At 42.4% G+C, this 18,686-nt stretch overlaps 1 protein-coding gene across 3 annotated transcripts in view; it reads left to right on the top strand.

Moving 5' to 3' along the window:
* brd4 (bromodomain containing 4) overlaps nucleotides 1–18,686 on the top strand; it is a 35,343-nt gene extending 16,657 nt beyond the window's left edge. For 2 of the 3 annotated variants that reach the window (XM_042392363.1, XM_042392362.1), the window contains exons 2-19: nucleotides 4,940–5,327; nucleotides 6,398–6,535; nucleotides 7,901–8,036; nucleotides 8,143–8,471; nucleotides 8,784–9,164; nucleotides 9,266–9,394; nucleotides 10,657–10,887; nucleotides 10,980–11,209; nucleotides 11,702–12,033; nucleotides 12,151–12,246; nucleotides 12,334–12,711; nucleotides 13,410–14,228; nucleotides 14,348–14,454; nucleotides 14,572–14,719; nucleotides 14,831–14,955; nucleotides 15,087–15,292; nucleotides 16,462–16,705; nucleotides 16,865–18,686. In XM_042392363.1, coding sequence (XP_042248297.1) covers nucleotides 5,100–5,327; nucleotides 6,398–6,535; nucleotides 7,901–8,036; nucleotides 8,143–8,471; nucleotides 8,784–9,164; nucleotides 9,266–9,394; nucleotides 10,657–10,887; nucleotides 10,980–11,209; nucleotides 11,702–12,033; nucleotides 12,151–12,246; nucleotides 12,334–12,711; nucleotides 13,410–14,228; nucleotides 14,348–14,454; nucleotides 14,572–14,719; nucleotides 14,831–14,955; nucleotides 15,087–15,292; nucleotides 16,462–16,705; nucleotides 16,865–16,933 — 4,326 coding nt within the window. In that variant the 5' untranslated portion in view covers nucleotides 4,940–5,099 and the 3' untranslated portion in view covers nucleotides 16,934–18,686. Of the gene's footprint in view, nucleotides 1–4,939; nucleotides 5,328–6,397; nucleotides 6,536–7,900; nucleotides 8,037–8,142; nucleotides 8,472–8,783; nucleotides 9,165–9,265; nucleotides 9,395–10,656; nucleotides 10,888–10,979; nucleotides 11,210–11,701; nucleotides 12,034–12,150; nucleotides 12,247–12,333; nucleotides 12,712–13,409; nucleotides 14,229–14,347; nucleotides 14,455–14,568; nucleotides 14,720–14,830; nucleotides 14,956–15,086; nucleotides 15,293–16,461; nucleotides 16,706–16,864 lie in introns of all 3 variants that reach the window. The other variant, XM_042392361.1, reaches the window with a different exon arrangement.

Below are 18,686 nucleotides of genomic sequence, written 5' to 3'. Positions count from 1 at the left end.
TGAGCGACACAATATGGCACAGCCGTAATGGGCAGATAGATATTAGACTCCTAGCTTAGGGGAGCCATTAGCTGCCTCAAAGCACTTTAGACTTGAATCACTTAAGTTATTCAAAAAATCCTCTTTGTCATTCTAGTCCATTTCTCAAATACTGGAATATTTGGTCTTTATAAAAATGATAAAATGTTAAGTATACTGATGGCTTAATATCACTTACTATAACATCACTCTCCTTTTGCAAGTGTCATGTTGGCAATGACGGCGAGTTTATCTTTTGTCAGACTTCCTAATAACTTAAACAAAAGTTGTCATTCTAGTTTGGCTAGTTGACCGCTTTTGTGTTCCCATACACTGAACAAATTGCACTCTTTCTCCTTAATGTGGATCCAGGACAGTTTTTGCATGGCTTTTTTTCTGTCACATTAAAATGATGTTACTACTGGAGGATGAGAATGAACCCCTCTTAAGAAATTATGAAAGGTTTTTAATGGTTCCAGAAGATTTCAGGTTCAGATACTTAAACATAGCTCAGTGTAGGTGCATAAAGAGGGCACTTTGTTTTCCACTAGATCCCATTGTTTAGTTGCGGTTGCTTTGAAAAGCCAAATGTTCCTGCAAATGACGTGTAGCAAGTTGGTAAGACATTTAGAGTTGCCCTGCTCTCTGTAGCTGTTTTTACATATTTGACAACCAGTGATCAGTTGTGAAGGCTGTTGGAATGACAAAAATGGAAATATCACCAGCAAAAATGAATCTTGATGAAGCTGTTAAGTGCAATCTTTAGTACAATGAGGGTAGACACAAAATCATGAACACCTGTACTATCTAGTGCAATCCACTGTGCCAGAGGTATTGATTCAGCTGGTAACTTTTCCTTGTTAACAGCTTGTGTTGAGACGCTTCTTAAAAGCCTAATACTAGGTAAGAAATAAGAGTAACTGTGACTTTCAAATATACAGTATATGACTTGTCATTTCCATGACACTTATCAAGAAACTCATCAGACAAACTCGACACAGTTTGTATTTACAGAAAATTACCCATGCATCAACCACAGTGGTCTAGCTAGTTTCCATGCCTGTTGTACTGATGGTCACATCCAAACTGTGTAATGATCTCTTGACAGCTGATCAAAAACATTTTCTTGTGTACAAAAAAACCATAATGCTGTTCCTCCCAGCCCACAGCAGTGCAACAAAGGAAAGGATAAAGATATATATATATAAATTCCCTTTAAAAATGATAAAAATGTATAAAAACGTATAGAGAGAAGAAAAAACAAAAGAAGAACCAACAGTTGGCAGTAGGGATGCACCAAACCAACTTTTTCAGTCCCGATACCTGGGCTATGGGTATCGGCTGATACCAAGTACCGATCTGATACCAGTGTTCAATTGTTAAGCTGTACGCCTTACTGTGTGGAAGAGATTGGGATCATTATGTGTGAAGGAACATCAGGCTTGACTTTGTTTTTCTAACTGTGTAAGACAAAATTTTGTTTAGAATTATATAATATAATCATAAAGTCATTTGTTTGCAGGAGGAATGGGGTGTGTTCAAGACAGCTGATTTGGGTTGCTAACATTTAGCTGCAGTGAGCCGTCAACACTTGTTTTGGACTGCAATCCAGACATATGACATTATCTAGACTGATATTATATGCGTAGGCTAACATTCAGTGTTACTGCGAGCAGTACACACACATACGCGTAATGTTACTGTTTTGAAAAAGAGGACAGCTATAAGGATATACTCACTGAATGGAGCGTGTGTGTGTGTGTTGCTGCTAATCTGTTTAAAATAAACAATAAATATAAACAATATGGGATTTTCTGGATTGAGTCAGCAGATTCAGCTCAGCGTTGCCGGAGTGATGGTGACACAACAAATTGAGGAAAGAAATCCCGGAGGGGAAAGTACCCAAAGTGAGCCTAAGTAAAGTTAATGTTAGCTGAGCCGGACGTTGCTAAATAATCAAACGGAAACTTTTATTAGTCACTTGCCTTGACACCCACAGTTATCAAGTAGATAGTCGGGGGATTTTGTTAAGTTATATGTTATATTGGATTTATTTAGGTGTTTTGCCGTTACACGCGGATCGCGCGACTGGTTTTCTCTTAGCAAGATTAGCTACAATAGCTGGTCTTATTGAGGCTACGCTGCCTCCTCAGGACAGCTGATATTCATTTACTAAAGATAGCCTCCAAAATAACTTCACATAGGCCGGCATTAAAGTTGTAAGTTAGCGTACACTTTGTACTGTCTAAGCCTGGTGCTTCACAATGCTGAAACAACGGCAGCAACCCGGCTACAGTGGGAGAAAAGCGTCTAACAACACCACGGTCCCCGCTGGTGTGTCTTCCTTTTGTAGATAATAGATCAGCCAAGATCGGCCCCATTATCACCGATACCCGATCCAGCTATTTGAGTCAGTATCGGACCGATATCCGATATCAGTACTGGATCGGTGCATCGCTAATAAATAATCATCAGTAATGTGGATATAATGACTAAGTGGGTAAAGGCAAATAAAAGAACAGTCTGGTAAGTTCAGAAAATGACATCACTTTACTGTAATACAGCCCTTAAAACCAGGAAAAGACAACACTTATGCCATATTACGATATCCAAAATCTGTGACAATTTCTAGTGTCATATCACAATATTGATATAATATCAATATATTGCTCAGGCCTACCGATACTCTTTCTTTTCTTGTGATACATGTTGGTCAGTTAGTCAGATTCTCCACTGCGTTCAAGTGCCTCAGGGAGACCAAGACTGCGATCATGTGGTGTACAAACTGCCTCTTCTCAGAAAGTGACTCATCAAGAATGAGATTAGTCACAGATCCATACAGTGGTGTGTGTTTATCTTTAAGGCCCTGTTGTGGGGGTGGAAAACTGGAAGACTGTCTTGTCCCTAATAGAATTTTGAATGCACAACCTTATGATCAATCTTTTTTTCCTCAGAACGTTGTTGTTCTCCAGTCTATTTTTAGTCAAGTATTTCTAGATTCGTTTTTGGCCTTGTTGCTCCTGACTGTGCTGTGTAGTGGAACACACAGTCCCTCAGCTGCCAGATGACGCCAGCTACCCCCACCCTCCGCCCCTGTCCGCCCACATCCCTAAACACTCCCAGGTCCTGAGACGGAGTGGGAAGACACATCCACTTGAAGCACACACACACACACACATGCTAGAACCAAACCTAGACCTAAACTCTTCTGAATACAGTGCAGATCTGTTAGGATCTAATCTCCGCATTAGTTAACATTTATACATTTTAAAGATTTAACACAGAGACTATTTGGCACTGAAAGGTTTCATCTTGGTGATTGTAAAGATAAGACTCTAAATGAAAATGGTTTAAAAAAAAAAAAAAAAGTCACAGGTGTAAGTCTTGTTTTATTAGTTCGTCCTGTGGAGACTTGCAATATTTTCCCTCTGACTAAGATTCCCATACCTTTGCTCATCACATCCTTCCTCTCCATCTGACATGTGAGTTTCTCAGCAGCCTTGAATGACTGTTTCTTGTTACGTGCCTTGTGCTCACTATGTAACACTAGCACTAACATGCTTTGGTTAGTGTCTGGATGCATTCAGTATCAGCTTTTAGTCATAACTACGTACATGTTGTAATCTTTTTGTGAGCTTACAGTGTGTGTTGATAGTTTTTTGTAAAGTTGAAAGAAAATGGATTAAAAAAAAACAAACACATTTTATTCAGGGTTGCAACAAACAGTTATTTTCATTATCGATTAATCTGCCAATTATTTTCTCAATTGCTCAGGCGTTTTTTTCAATAAAATGTCCGAAAATAGTGAAAAAAGGCCTGTTTATAATTTCCCAGGGTCAAAGGGGATGTCTTCATATGTCTTGTTTTGTCTGACCAACAGTCCAGTCGATAATCGACTACTTGTTGCAGCTCTATTTTTTTCTTTTTCTTAATTTTTAAGTCCCTTTCACCACCATGGCATCCAGTAGCACCCTCAATTCTCCATACTACCAGCTCACTGTTGATGTTTTGAATTAAAATATGCTTCTGTAGGTTGGGAAGCAGTTTGGGGAAAAGTGGTCACAACAAAAATCATATCAAATCATAAATCATCACAGTTATACAACATACTTCCCTCCATACAGCGTTTATTTTGCATAATAGCTTGTGTTGCCATGCTTGTATCCAGTTAGGAACAATCCCTCTCACTATGTACGTCGGATCCTTGATTCCTTGTTGTAGTTAACAGGCGAGGCAGAGGTGGGAACTCTGCCAGGTTCATTATTTTCTAAATTAGGACACCTCAGAGTGTATTGTCATGCTTTTCCTAGTGACACATACCACAGGCAAAATGAGAAGCTGTCATCCATTTTTTAAGTTTGTTTGTTGTCACAGAAGTAACCCATGTGACACCAGTGACAGTTAATACTGTAGCATAAAGCAGAAGTACTGTCACTATGGTTATCTTTAGTTTAATATACGTTGTTCACTGATTCAAAGAAGTTGTTGACCCGAACAATGTTTGTTATTCTTTTACAAGATTTTAATTGACAGCCAACCCAACAGAAATTAGTTATTATCCATGACTGTGGTATAAACTGTGATTTTCTCACTGTGATTTATAATGCAAAATCAGAATTATTTATTTTCCATCAATTATTTTGCAATAAGGATAAATAGCAATGGAGACCGAAGGCGCCGTGGGGTTGTGGCACCAATGTGATTAGTAATTTATCTATCTTCACATTAATGAAGCAGGGCCCTGGTCTACCAGGAGAGATGGAATCACATGAGTTTTTGCTCATATTCATACTTGACAAACTTTCAGTGCTGTATGCTGCCTTGGCTGCTCCAGTGGAGGAGACCTAGTTGTTACTGACAAAACGGTATTGATGACTGTTGATAGATATGATAATGATGGTATGCTCTCTTCTCTCTCCAGAGAGTCCAGCGAGGAGTGCAATGGGATCAGTGGTGCTCTGTCAGTGGAGTCTGTGCCGGGGCCAAGACTGAACTGGTGTCCTGCCAACACCACTACTCCTGCCCCTGCTCCAGCTCCAGCTCCCGCTCCGGGGCCCGAGCCCACGCCCAACCCTGTTAGAATGGGGGACGGCCTGGATGCAGCGCAGATGTCGGGCAGCAGCAGCAGCCAGGGGCAGGCCCAGCAAATGGCCAACCCCTCTGCCCCAGAGGTCATCAATCCCAACAGGCCCAAGCGCCAGACCAATCAGCTGCAGTACCTGCTCAAGGTGGTGGTGAAGGCCCTGTGGAAGCACCAGTTTGCCTGGCCCTTCCATGCACCAGTGGATGCAGTCAAACTTAACCTGCCTGTGAGTACTAGCTTTTTCTATGTGCACATGATGCCACACACCTGGACTGTAATGTACAAATCGTCACCATGTTGTTTGCATCCACACATTCCAGCTTATATGCTTCTTTTATGTTGATTTGTGATGACTTACCTTTATTACTGTGTGCAAACCAACCAGGTTACGCATCACTTGTACAGAATTCCCAAGTGTATTTGTACATACAGCATTTTTGGAGATGTCAGGGCTTATTTTCCTAAAAGTCATACGGTAGCATTCATCATTGTGCAGTGTGGGAAAAACAACCTCCACACACATTATACACTTTTTCTACAAATGTATGTTTTACTTAATTATATATTATTGTGTAGTGTTTCGTCTCAGTGTGCCCGTTGATGGACCTCTTTTTGGACCAGAGAATATTTTAGGCTTATTGATCAATAAGATTAAGGCCGGAGAGAGTATGCACAACTTTTCACCAGTCACTGACATGCTTTTTAAATATCTGCTTACTTTTGGTTGTGTCAACTGCAATAAGAGATAGGCAAGTTTTTTTATTTTTAAGTAATAATCTCTAAGGTCACTGTTTCGTTCTCTTTGGCGGCTTCTATGGCGATAAGCGGTAATTGCAGGCGTGTTTTTGGACCTCACTTCCCAGAGATCCAAAGTGTTGCCTGCGTGATGTCAGTCAGTTGGCAGTTGAAGAGCGAGTGTGTTGCTTTAGCTCCACTTACCCTCTCTAGCAGACCAAACACTGCTGGGTGATGGAAAACGCATCACAAACTGTGTGCCGCTTGTGATTTTTCCTGGGAATGTTGCCACCGACACCCAATTCATAATACTGCAAATGCAAGGGCTTTCATCAGTGGGCCATAGGCTCAACCACCGTTGTGTTACCTCATTCGGTAATAGATAGTGACTTAACAGACATTTATTTACATGAAAATCTTCAAGATTATTACTTAAATGTGATACTTTATCACTGTGGGATGTTTTATCATACCAGTAGACAGTGTCAGACCATTGGAAAGTTTCAACATAATGATTGTCTTTTCTTGCATTGCTTAAATATTTGTATGTAACCATTTCAGGACTACTACACAATAATCAAAACTCCTATGGACATGGGATCAATCAAGAAAAGGCTTGAGAACAGTTTCTACTGGAATGCCCAAGAATGTATCCAAGACTTCAACACGATGTTTACCAACTGCTACATATACAACAAGGTAACATAGTTGTTTACTGGGATGTATTTCAGAAAGCGGGTTTAGTGAAAACTCTTGATTTTGCAAACCCTGAGAAACTCTGTGTTTTGAAAGAGAAGTAGCTTAAACTTTGGGTCAGTAACCACAATAACTCACTCTGTGAAGCTAACGTGCTCACTGGCAGGTTTTCTTGAGCAAACCGTGAGTTTCTCTCTGTCTCCTCCCTCTTACAGAGCCAGACACGCTGTTTCATTTCCTCATTCATTCAGTCCGTATCAAAGCGTGTGTCGAAGCAGCATTAATTAGCAGAGGTTTACTGTATGTCAGAATCCCGATCCTGGTTGGATATTAGTATATTACTCAAGGAATATCTAAAGTTACCATTTTTATGTGCATCAGTCATTTCTTTGAACAGCGGTTTTTGCTCTCACATTCAAATATTAAACAGCATGAATTCACCCTCAGCTCAGAATAAAACCTCTGCATGTCCGTCTTTTATAACACTGTGACTCTGTGCACACAAGACAGCTGTCAGTTTGTTAGAGCAGCTCCTGCATGAAATATGCTGCTTGAAATATTTATTGCACATAATGTATAATCTCAGTTTAAATGTTAGAAATCGGTATGAAGCTTTAGACACGTAGGTCAGATCAATGAATAATTATCTTGGTAACTCATGATGTGATTGATCGCACTGATATAATATTGGAGATTATATGTTAATCTTTCTGAGCGAGCAGGATCGAGCAGCATCACTGAATACTGTTGTGACAAGATACAAATAGATGTCTAAAATTTTAAATATCTACTGTATTTTAACCTCAACACATTTTCAAGTTCAAATCACCAAACACATTATCACTGTATCAGATTGTGAGCTTACAGTCATGTCTCTATGTCTTTGATCTACATATTTTTCAAAATCTTTTAACTATATTTTTCATCTTCAGTTGCTGCCTCCTGTGTTTTGTCCCCGTGAGATTAAAGCTGAACAAATACAATTAAAATGTAATGTAGGCTTTCCCCACTCTAACTCAGGCTCTTTTTTTTTTAAAGATAAACATGCACAGTTCACATACACATGCATTAATATCACTACATCCACTGGATTAAAATGGAGGCTCTGCCTTTTATTTACCTGTGGCCATGGTTAAATGTAGTATTGGAGCTCCATTGATATTGACTTTTTTCATGCTTAACTCATAGTGAACATACTCAAGAATTGATTGAACTGACTGATCGGCCATTCAGGAACCGACAACTCAGAGTTTTCAGAGTTTGTTAAACCCACTTTCTGGAACACCACCCTGGAGCCATTGTTACTATAAAGTGCCAAAGAGACTGATATGCCTCCACATTGCTAAGAGTGTTTGTCTCTCCCTGCAGCCTGGAGATGACATAGTCTTGATGGCTGAGGCACTAGAGAAGGCTTTCCTCCAAAAGATCTCAGAAATGCCTCAGGAAGAAACTGAGATTGTTGTCATGACAGGGAAGGGACGTGGTCGGGGCCGGAGAGAAGGAGGTACGTGATTTACTGATTCATAACATGATGAGTTGTTAACACATTTTCATGCAGCTGGCCTCTTTTAGACAGAATATTTATCCAAGTGTCCTGTTCTTTCATCAAGGTCTGAGCTTGAAACCAGGGGCCATCATTGATTCCGCGACTCCTCAAACACGGGGTCTGTCAAATCTCTCGGCAGCACCACAGACCAGAGGACCAGTGCAGGGCCCTCCTTCACTACCTCCCCAGCCTTTGATGCAGGCCCTGCCGTCCCACATCCCAACGTTACCCAGCCATGCACCACAGCTTGGAGCGCCCTACTCCCTGGGCCAATCAGATTGCGCTCAAGTTCCCATCATGACTTCTGTGCCTCCACCTGCTCAGACCTCCCTACCCCCAACATCCATCCAGAGCACTGCCCCAATGCTGCAGAACCCTATAACCATGACCAAAGTGAGTAAAGCAGGGATATTATTAACTCTATTTGATCAAGCAATGTCATTGAGACCAAGATCTCTGTGACACACGTGAATACAGACGAAGAAATAAGAAGAGAGATTAGGCACCCAACAAAACAACAAACAAACACCATCAGAAACAATAACAGACATCACAGATAAATATGCTTGGGCAGGTGGGCACATCTTAGATAACGTTTGGGAACGCTAGACAGGTATGCTTAAGTTTTGGCACCTCAGTCTAATCATTAATTTCCTTACCCTCTTTCCCCGTTTCTCTTCTTTCTTTATATTTACCGCTATCTAGCAAAGAAAGAGCCAGAAAAGGAAAGCAGACACTACAACACCCACAGCAAACGACCAACTGAGTGAGTCTTCCCCAGCAGAGTCCAAGTCTGGGAAGACACTGCCTAGGCGAGAGAGTACCCGGCCCACAAAACTGATGAAGAAGGATGCACCAGACTCCCAGCATCACATAGGCATGGGGATGGGACTAAGCGGACCAAGTGGAGGTAGCCCCAAACCACAAGATCAGCTGGGATATTGCGCTAGTCTGGTTAGGGAAATGCTGTCCAAGAAGCACGCTGCTTACGCCTGGCCATTTTACAAACCTGTCGATGTGGACGCACTGGGACTACACGATTATCATGATATCATCAAACATCCCATGGACCTCAGCACCATCAAGGTGCGTTCAAGATGGCACATTTTTATCAAGGGGCATCATAAGAAATTGAAAAGAGGATTTGTGACATGGCAAATAATTAATATCCTTAATGTGTTTAATAGGCCAAGCTGGAGAATAGGCAATACCGGGAACCACAGGAGTTTGCTGCTGATGTGCGATTAATGTTCTCCAACTGCTACAAATATAATCCACCAGACCACGAGGTGGTGGCTATGGCACGCAAGCTACAGGTAAATCTATCCTAACATCTAAACAGTGCTACTGTGGTTTAAAAAAAGGGGCCGGTGGTTCACCAGTGCACAGTTAAGGCCAATTCATGCTCTCTGCGGACAGATGTGAACTTGCACACAGACCGCGGACGCACATGCGGTTCCATACAATCTACAATTGGGGCTCCGCAGACACAGACACGTTCCACATGTGAGCACTAGTAAACAGGGTTGCATAATAATTTTCCAGAGTTGTAAAACCCAGTCTGTGAGTATTACAAACTGCTGTGTTGTGTTTTTCTGATCAGCCTTTAAACACAATAATCTGTTTCTCCGACCAGACTCGCTGGATCGTATTTCATTGTCTCACCGGCACTTTAAACACGCCCACACCGACACAGCCCCATGTATTGTTTTACACAGGGCTGTTTTCAGTATGAATGCAGCTGAGGAGTTCCTGTGTGTTTCTGAACAAGAGAAGTCAAAAGATAAGCCACAGCTTGATGAGAATAGGAATATAGTACATACATACAGGAGACGAGACAGGCATTCCTTTTTGCTTTTCTAGCACATGCACAGTTGGCGCTCTTGCAGTGCGTACAGTCTGTGCAGTCACAAGTTTTGCAGACTACCGCGTGGACCCTTGCAGACATGGACAGATAATGACTTTAACGTCATGTGGACCTGGAAAGCATGAATTGGCCTTTACATCAATTATTTTAAAAATCAATCATTTATATGATACCAGGAATGGACTGTATCACAAAAAATATTAATATACTTTGAGAATGTGAAAGCTATAATGTTTGGATACCCTTTTTGTGTTTATACCACATTATGCTTGCAATGTATAAACTCTGTACAACAGCATCACTGAAAATTGAGTCTGGAACACAAATTGTCCTCTCAGGTGAGTATCCGCTAACTTGCGAACCTTCACCTACAAGTGGCCGCTGTTGTTTACGTTGCCATTTGATCAGAAAAATATGTTTTGAATCGATTGTATGCAACACTTGCTTACGTTTTTTAAGAAAAGAATAGAAATATTGTGATCCCAGTATTTTCCATTGATTTATGACAGTTGAACACGATACTTTCGCTAGGATGACCTGAAGGTACAACATGTATTGATTGATTTACAATAAGACTACTTGTCCAGAGGTTTGCTGTATGTGCATACCCAGTCTGATATCCTACAAATTTATGTTTACTTTAGCTTGTTTTGTTGTGATTCCGTTGAGTTCCTACAAACATAGCATGTTTTCTTTTTTGTCATTTTACAGGATGTCTTCGAGATGCGCTTTGCCAAGATGCCAGATGAACCTGAGAGCAAACCTCTGGTTTCTGCCCCAGCTCCTACACTTCACCACCCTGCCCCGGTTAAACCCCAGCCTCCCATGGCCCACGTTGCCTCCTCCTCAGACAGCTCCAGTGACTCGTCCTCTGAGTCTGAGTCTTCCACAGATGACTCTGAAGAGGAGAGAGCTCAGAGATTGGCAGAGCTCCAGGAGCAGGTCAGTGACCAGGAAACTTTCAAGGTGGAGGTAAATTTGCTGTCCAGCCTTTGTTACCCTTTGTTGACAACTGGTCTCATCTTTTGATACAGTTGAAGGCTGTCCACGAGCAGCTGGCTGCCCTATCCCAGCCACAAGCCAGCAAACCAAAGAGAAAAGAGAAGGAAAAGAAAGAGAAGAAAAAAGACAAGCATAAGAAGAAAGGAGGCATGCCTGGCCTTGTAGATGAGATCCAGGATGCTACGCCTGTTCCGCAGCTCTCTAAGAAGACCAAGACCAGTAACAACAACAACAAAGAGGTTGTTCCCAAGAAGAAACCCAGGTAGGTCCATTAAACTTATTAAATTTCTGCCAGATAAGCTAAGAGAAGTTCATAAGACTTGAAGGGCTTCAAGTGCAGTCTTAAGACATACCATAGGTTTTAGTTTGGATCATAGAAGCCATTTCACTCTACCATTTTCTATTAACTTATTCAATTTTAAGTCCTTCATTAGTTTGTTTCTTTGATGCATCTTAAAATACTTGAGTTTCAAGATTTAAGCTGTGCATTATACTGTATTTGTATTACCATTTCTCTGTTTTTACTGTTTAGTTGTGACCATGGTTGAAAGTAAATTCTGAAAGGCTCGGTCATCTGAGGGCGTATTTTACATAGGTGTTCCTGTAAAAGTTTGACTCTTTAAAATATTATTTCTTGTATTCCAAGGAAATGGTTGGTATGTGTTTTTTAGTTGACACAGTTACATGTATGTTGAGAGATTTCTTGTAATGTGGCATGTTTCGTGACTGGTACATTTGTGTTTTGCCTCTATAGTAAAAAAGAGGGGATGAAAAGCAATCATCCCTCCAACCTGCAGCCTGTTCCCAGCCTGGAAGATGATATAGGGGCAGCTGGGTCATCAGCTACAGGCGAAAAGTGCAAGCCTATGACGTATGAGGAAAAGAGACAGCTAAGCTTGGACATCAACAAGCTTCCTGGTGACAAACTTGGCCGCGTGGTTCATATTATCCAGTCCAGAGAGCCTTCGCTAAAGAACTCGAACCCTGATGAGATCGAGATCGACTTTGAGACGCTTAAGCCCTCCACTCTGCGTGAGCTGGAGAGATACGTGTCTTCCTGCCTCCGCAAGAAGAAGAAGGTTGCAGGTTAGCCACCAGTCAATCTGTGTGAACTCTCGTTTATGTAGAAATGTGAACATGCCATGAGTGAGTGAGCTGTTTCGGTGCTTTATTCTGAAAATGCGTGAACACGTTGTTTTGCAGTTGAGAAGCCTGTGGAGACCATGGCTACCTCCAAAAAGACTGGATCTTCTTCAGAGAGCAGTGGCTCCAGCTCAGATAGCGAAGCTGAGGGGACAGGTGGGTCATTGACCACTCAAATGTAAAGTCCATAATTTAAATCTCTAAAGGAAGTTCCTAATCTTTTTTCCCCACACTTTTTTTCAGGAATAATAAAACCACAAAAGAAAAAGGGCCCATCTGTGAAGGAGGGGAAGAAGACGCATCCTCATGGTCAGAGTGGCCCTGTGCAGACAGGGCTTCATCCCCAAACTGCAGGCTTTCAGTCCAGCAGTCAGATGAAGCAGCATCAGCCATCTCCTGCAGGCCTTATGGCTACCCCTGTGACTGCTCTGGAGTCTTCCCAGATACTGGAGACTAGCTTTGAATCCCTGCCGCATTTCGGCCAGCCCCTCATGCATCTGTCCCACCACACAGGCAACTCCTCCTCACCTCCACCTCCACACCTCAACGCTCATTCTGCTGGGCCAGTGTCCCCTGAGACCCACCCCTTCCTCAACCAGCATCCCGTCCTCCCATCTCCAGGTAAGGCTGTACGCATGCCAGTGCACTTTTGACAGGTCCTATACTAATGGCTACTTAGATTTTCATTGTTCTTACAGGTGTTACTGCAGTCTCTCTGACAATTTGCAGTTCTGTAGTAATTTCTCTTAGTAAGTCAACCACTCTCCATGCAGTTTTCAAAACTGGCACATACTATGTCTGTATAAATGGCAAAATAAGAATTACAATTAATATTGGTTAATCATTCTCCTAATTTCTAGAATAAACTAAACATTTATTACACCATTTAACATTTTATAGGACAGCTGTGTTGAGTCATTCCATTTTACTTTTATTTTTTTATTTTAACTCTCCATTTTTTGCTGTTTAGAAATGTAAATAAGCACTAAGGTCTCTTGCAGTTGTATCAGTAATACACAGTGGGCCTGTACTCATTGCCAGACAACACTGTGTTCCAGTGGGAAGCATTTTCCTTAAGTTATTTGCACATATATTATATAATATATATATAATATATGTGCCCATATTTGTACGTATATAAGTTTCCTTAAATATATGTGCAAATATTGCATATTGAACTGCTTGTTTTTGTTTTTTAAAGATAACCTGTCAGTGATCATAAGCACAAAAATTATCCACTGGGAGGGGACAATGAATGTGCAACAAATTTATATTAATTATATGTTTTGTTTCTTCCTCCATTCATGTTTACGTGTTAGCCTTGCACATCTCCATGCCTCAGCAGCCTTCGCGACCCAGTCACAAGGCAGCACCTCTTCATCCCAAACCCCCCCAGCAGCAACCAGCACCTCCTCAGCAGCAGCCAACTCTGCAGCAGCAGCAGCAGCAGCAGCAACAGCAACAACAACAACAACAACAACAACAACAACAACAACAACAACAACAACAACAGCAGCAGCAGCAGCAGCAGCAGCAGCTCCCCTCTCAGATCCTTCACCCTCCTCAGCCCCTGCATCAGCGGCCCATGTCACCCCCAACACTCACACCCCAGGGCTTGCTGTCTTCCCAACCTCCCCAGGTGCTGCTGGAGGATGATGAAGAGCCAGGGTGTACAACGCCTTTGAACCAAGTACAGTTATACCTACAGCAGTTCCAGCAAACCCGTCAGCCCCAGCAGCCCATGCAGTCGCTCCAGGCGCAGGCTCGTCAGCAGCAGCAACAGCCAGTACAGACTTCTCTCCTGCAGTCTGTCCAGGGGCAATCTCAGCTGTCGTCTCAGACCGCGCTGCCTCCTCCCCAACTCTCAGTTCAGTCCCAGGCTCAGGCAGCCCCACCACATCAAGCCCCGCCCCAACAGATTCCTCTTCACCAGGCCCGCCACATGCAGCACGCTCAGCAGCAGCAACAGCAGCCACAACAGCAGCAACTGAACTACCAACAGGGTCCTGGACTAGCTGGTCAACCCCAGGGATCACAACACAAAGTCTCCATGCCCACTAACAAAGCACAGCAGATAATCCAGCAGCAGCAAGAGCAGCCCTCCCCTCGCCCGACCAAGGCTGACCCTTACATCACAGGTGAGTCTGAAAAAGATGAGACAGAAAAGAATCGTGTAAGTTGTTAAAGCAAGACAGATCTTTGCCGTGTACTTGATTTGTGTTGGCTGACGTTTTACACCATTTCCATCTGTTGACAGGTCATATGAGGGATAACCCATCACCTCTCATGATGCATTCCCCACAACTTCCCCAATATCCACCTGTGACTCACCAGTCTCCACCTCACAACATGCAGCCCAAAAAGGTGAGAAACCTGCATAGGTTGGACAAAGTGTTTCAGGGGAGTTAAGTGCAGGATTAACATTGTGTCTTCATATGCCTGTGTCTGACTTTGAATCCATTTGCTTGCCATGCACAGCAGAGGGCTCCTGGGATCCAAGGTGGGTTAAAGGAGGAGAAACTTCCTCCATCACCAGTAATGAGAGGAGAACCATTTAACCCTGCTATGAGACCGGACCATCACAAACATCCTGATAACAAGCCTTCTCAACCAGGCCACAGCCAACAGAGTGAGTTGTCTTGTTTTTCCTCTGGCTTACTGTAATTAAAAGACGCAAGGGGAAAAAGCTGCGCAATATTGAGACCATGCCTCTGTGTGTGTGTGTGTGTGTGTTGAGCAGATGTGAAGTCCATGGACAGCTCACGGCCTGTCATCCGATCCTCTGAGCCCAGTGGACCGCCCTCCTCCCTGCAAGACAAGGAAAAGTTCAAGCAGGAGTCCAAGGCGCCCATCGCCCCCAAAAAGGTACACCTTTTTAGAACGATCTCATACGCCTCATAAGCTGTTCGCATGCGAACTTGCATCTTGAAAGATTTTTGATTTTATCTGATTAACAACTGACTCTCCTTCCTGTCTGTGTGTGTGTGTTTTCTCAGGATGTGAAACTGAAGAATATGGGCTCATGGGCCAGCCTGGCACAAAAGTCCACATCTGCGCCCTTATCTGCAGTAAAGTCATCGAGTGACAGTTTTGAGCAATTCCGCCGCGCCGCCCGGGAGAAGGAGGAGAGGGAGAAAGCCCTGAAGGCCCAGGCCGAGCAGGCAGAAAAAGACCGGCTACGCAGAGAGCAGGACAAACTACGGTACGTTTTGTCAAGATGAAAACAAAGTGTTGACAAAATGTATCTTTTTTAAATTGATGGAAATTGATAGATGTTCCTCTCTGCTGATGTAATTACAGGTATTACAGACTGCCCAAAGAAATCAAATGTTGAATTGTTGACATAAACAACATCAACTATGTACAAGTTTCAACATTTAGTGCATCAGAAGTAAATTTAAGACAAATGTGTACTTGGGTGGCTGCTAATTTATTTTGTTGGGCTGCCTGATGATAAATAAGACATGGTAAGCCCTGTACTACAAGGTGATATCATACCCTCTAGTGGCCATATTGTAGCACCACAACAGCCACTAAGAATTGTGTGTAATTAAGGACTGCAGGAGGGATTGTTTCAGGTGTGGACTTAAGGTTAAGTTTTGCCAAAATGTGAATCCAAAAAGATTTTAATTGGATATATTAATTGGTCAATAGGGCTTGTCAGTACTCACTGGCATCAGTAAGGACTAATAATAATAGTAAATTAATGTTTACCTCTCAATAATACGCTACAATTTTTTAAAGTTAAAAAGCCACCAGATATTTTTCTTGGTCTTGGTCTTCTATGCTGCACTGGGCAAGATTTTAATACTTGTGTCATATCATCATATTTAAGGAAGTGGGACTGCAAAATAAATGGATATTCCATCGCTTATAACTAACACACCAGACCTATTGTAGTTGGGTAAAACCAGCTAGTTGTTGCAGCTATAACATCTCTGTACAGATTCTTATCCATGTTGTAAATCTTTCTAAGGCCCTGATCTCACTTCCTTGCTACATATGCAAATAAACACATACATCATTTCCGTTTGCAAGACCAAATTCGTTGTTGTTTTTAAGCAGCGGGAGGACCGGCGGTCTGTGTACTCTCCATCCAAAGCTGTGTTCAACTTGTTTGATAACAGGATAAACAGATATACAATGCATGTGTGCCCCCTCACGAAAATCAAATGCCCGTCCTATTGATTTGTTCTAGCGCACACACACACACACACACACACACACACACACACACACACATATATATATCAGGACAGCACCAAATGTTGCCGTAAGGACATTTCCTATGCAGCTGTGAATTCCCAACAGCAATATGAAAAGTATTTGATTTCGCTCGGTCTGAATTATTGTCCTGAATGTTTTTTCCAGAGGTCGGGATGACGATGACATCATGGAACCGAGCAGAAGGGTGCACGAGGAACCACGCAGGCGTCTGGAGCAGCAGCACATCCAAGCCCCTTCGCAACAACAGCAGCAGCAGGAGCCTCAGCCGGCTGCGATCCAGCAGCCTCCTCAACCCCCCACACCGCCTCAGCCCGCCATACAGAACCCACTAGACCAACAGAGGGAGCTAGCACGCCGCCGAGAGCAGGAGAGGAGGAGGCGAGAAGCGGTGAGAAGATCATCTTTAATCTCTTTTTAATGTGTTACTAATTGCAATGTAATACAAAAGATACTGTAGCATTAACAAATTATAGTTATACTTACATTTGTAGCTGTTGGAGCAAAATGCTTCATTGTTCTCTCTCTCTCTCTCTCTCTATCTCTCTAGATGGCAGCAACTATTGACATGAATTTCCAAAGTGACTTAATGGCTATCTTTGAGGAGAACCTGTTTTGAGGAGAGGAGCAACTGAAACGAAACTGCAAAAAAAAAAAAAAAAAAAAAAACCCAGAAAAAAAAAAGAAAAAAACTCGGATGATGTAAACTTGCTCTAAAGAGAGATTTGGCGACTACACATCAGAGGGACGCGGAGTTTATGTAGACGTGACGGGCCCTCGGAGACTGAGTTCAAACGCTGGACGGTGGGTCGCAGCTTGCTTTGCCTCCCCACCCACCCCCCCGCGGACCGAACATACACAACAAACGGGGATCGTCTCATCGTTGCAGATGTCATTTCCCGGGAATCTGGCATTGCCTGCGTGATATCTCAGCCAGAGAGAGAGGGGACCCATGTTGGCACAGTTGCCTTTTGTCACACTTTATTCTTACAGTGTGCGCGGGCACAATAATAATTGCAAGAGTAAAGACATCCCAATAACTATGAAAATGCTCTGATAATGTACTGACAGACTGTGCAGAGGTGTTTTGAAACTGCCAGATGTCTTGAGGTGGTGAAGAAGACTGGTCTTTTATGTTTTGTTATGTTTTTTGTTTGTTGTAAGTGAACACATGAAATGGTTGGGGGTGGGGCGGGGTGGGGGGCAACTTCCATACTGTAAATCATGTATATTTCTCTGCAGAGAAGGTACAGTTTGCCTTACACCTCTTTCCTAAAAAGACCATTATGTTCCGTGGCCTGCACTCATGGATAAACCAGTAACATTTACAACCAGGAGTAGGAGCAGTGCAGACCTTTTTTCATCATCTAGTATCTACTGTAAAGAAGTATTTTCTTATACTACAATAACTGTTTATTTTGGATTTCTTTTTTTTTTTTTCTTTTTTTTCTTTTTTTTTTTGCTCTTTAGGTCTTTGAATCGTCACACCAACACACTCCACCACCTATGTCTATGCCAAATGACCCCATTATCTTTTATGCTCAATTTCTTGTCCTAAAACATGGTAGGTAGCTAGTGAAAAAAACAAAAAAACAAAACCCTGAATATATGCATTATCATAGCTCCAGCAAGTATTTATCAAAGACAGAATCAGTTGAAGTTTTCATCCCGCCTTGTGTTTTCCCTGTAAAGCTACGACAGGAAGCAGAAAAGGGCAAAGGTCAGCTGTTTCTGAGCTTTAGTTGGAAATATGATTTCACTACAAACGTTGCACCATTATTTGTATTACACTTAGAAACATAATGTCAGAAAAATGTTCATATCATTGGCCTGTTCGCAACAGTCACACTACTGGATCAGTTCAGAAAAGAGAAGATGAAGAGCCCCCTTTTATGTCCCTCTTTTCAGCACAGTGTCGGTGCGCTCTGATCTTAACCTAAAGGTTTCGATCAAATGTCATCAGGCAGGCGACAGGAAGGGGAGCAAGACAAAACATTTACCACCTTTCTGTAGCTGTAACTTGAATCAGGTTATTAAAAATAGTCGAAGGGACCGGAAAGGAGCTCCCAGTTAGTTTTTGTCTTCTAATTTCACTCGAGGGCACACAGTACAGAATAAAAAAAAAGACAAAAACGATTACAAGTTAAGAAACGGAAAAACGCTGAAAAAACAAGTTTTGCTTTATATCTTTGTTCTTGTTCGATAATAGTGGATGTGAGTTATAATTCTGTTTCTCGGAGACGACGTTTGGAGCGGGGATGGGTTGAAAATCCGAAGGCATCTCGTCCTCTCCTCTTGTCTCTTATGGTGTTTTTTCTCCAGTGCCTGTATTGTATTGCAGTTCTCGTTGGCTTATATTACACTTCAAGGTG

The sequence above is a fragment of the Thunnus maccoyii genome, chromosome 18 (assembly GCF_910596095.1).
Source record: "Thunnus maccoyii chromosome 18, fThuMac1.1, whole genome shotgun sequence".
NCBI classification, from domain to species: domain Eukaryota; kingdom Metazoa; phylum Chordata; class Actinopteri; order Scombriformes; family Scombridae; genus Thunnus; species Thunnus maccoyii.
Note: the sequence above shows the minus strand (reverse complement) of the source record. Positions and strands in the feature narration are given on the sequence as shown.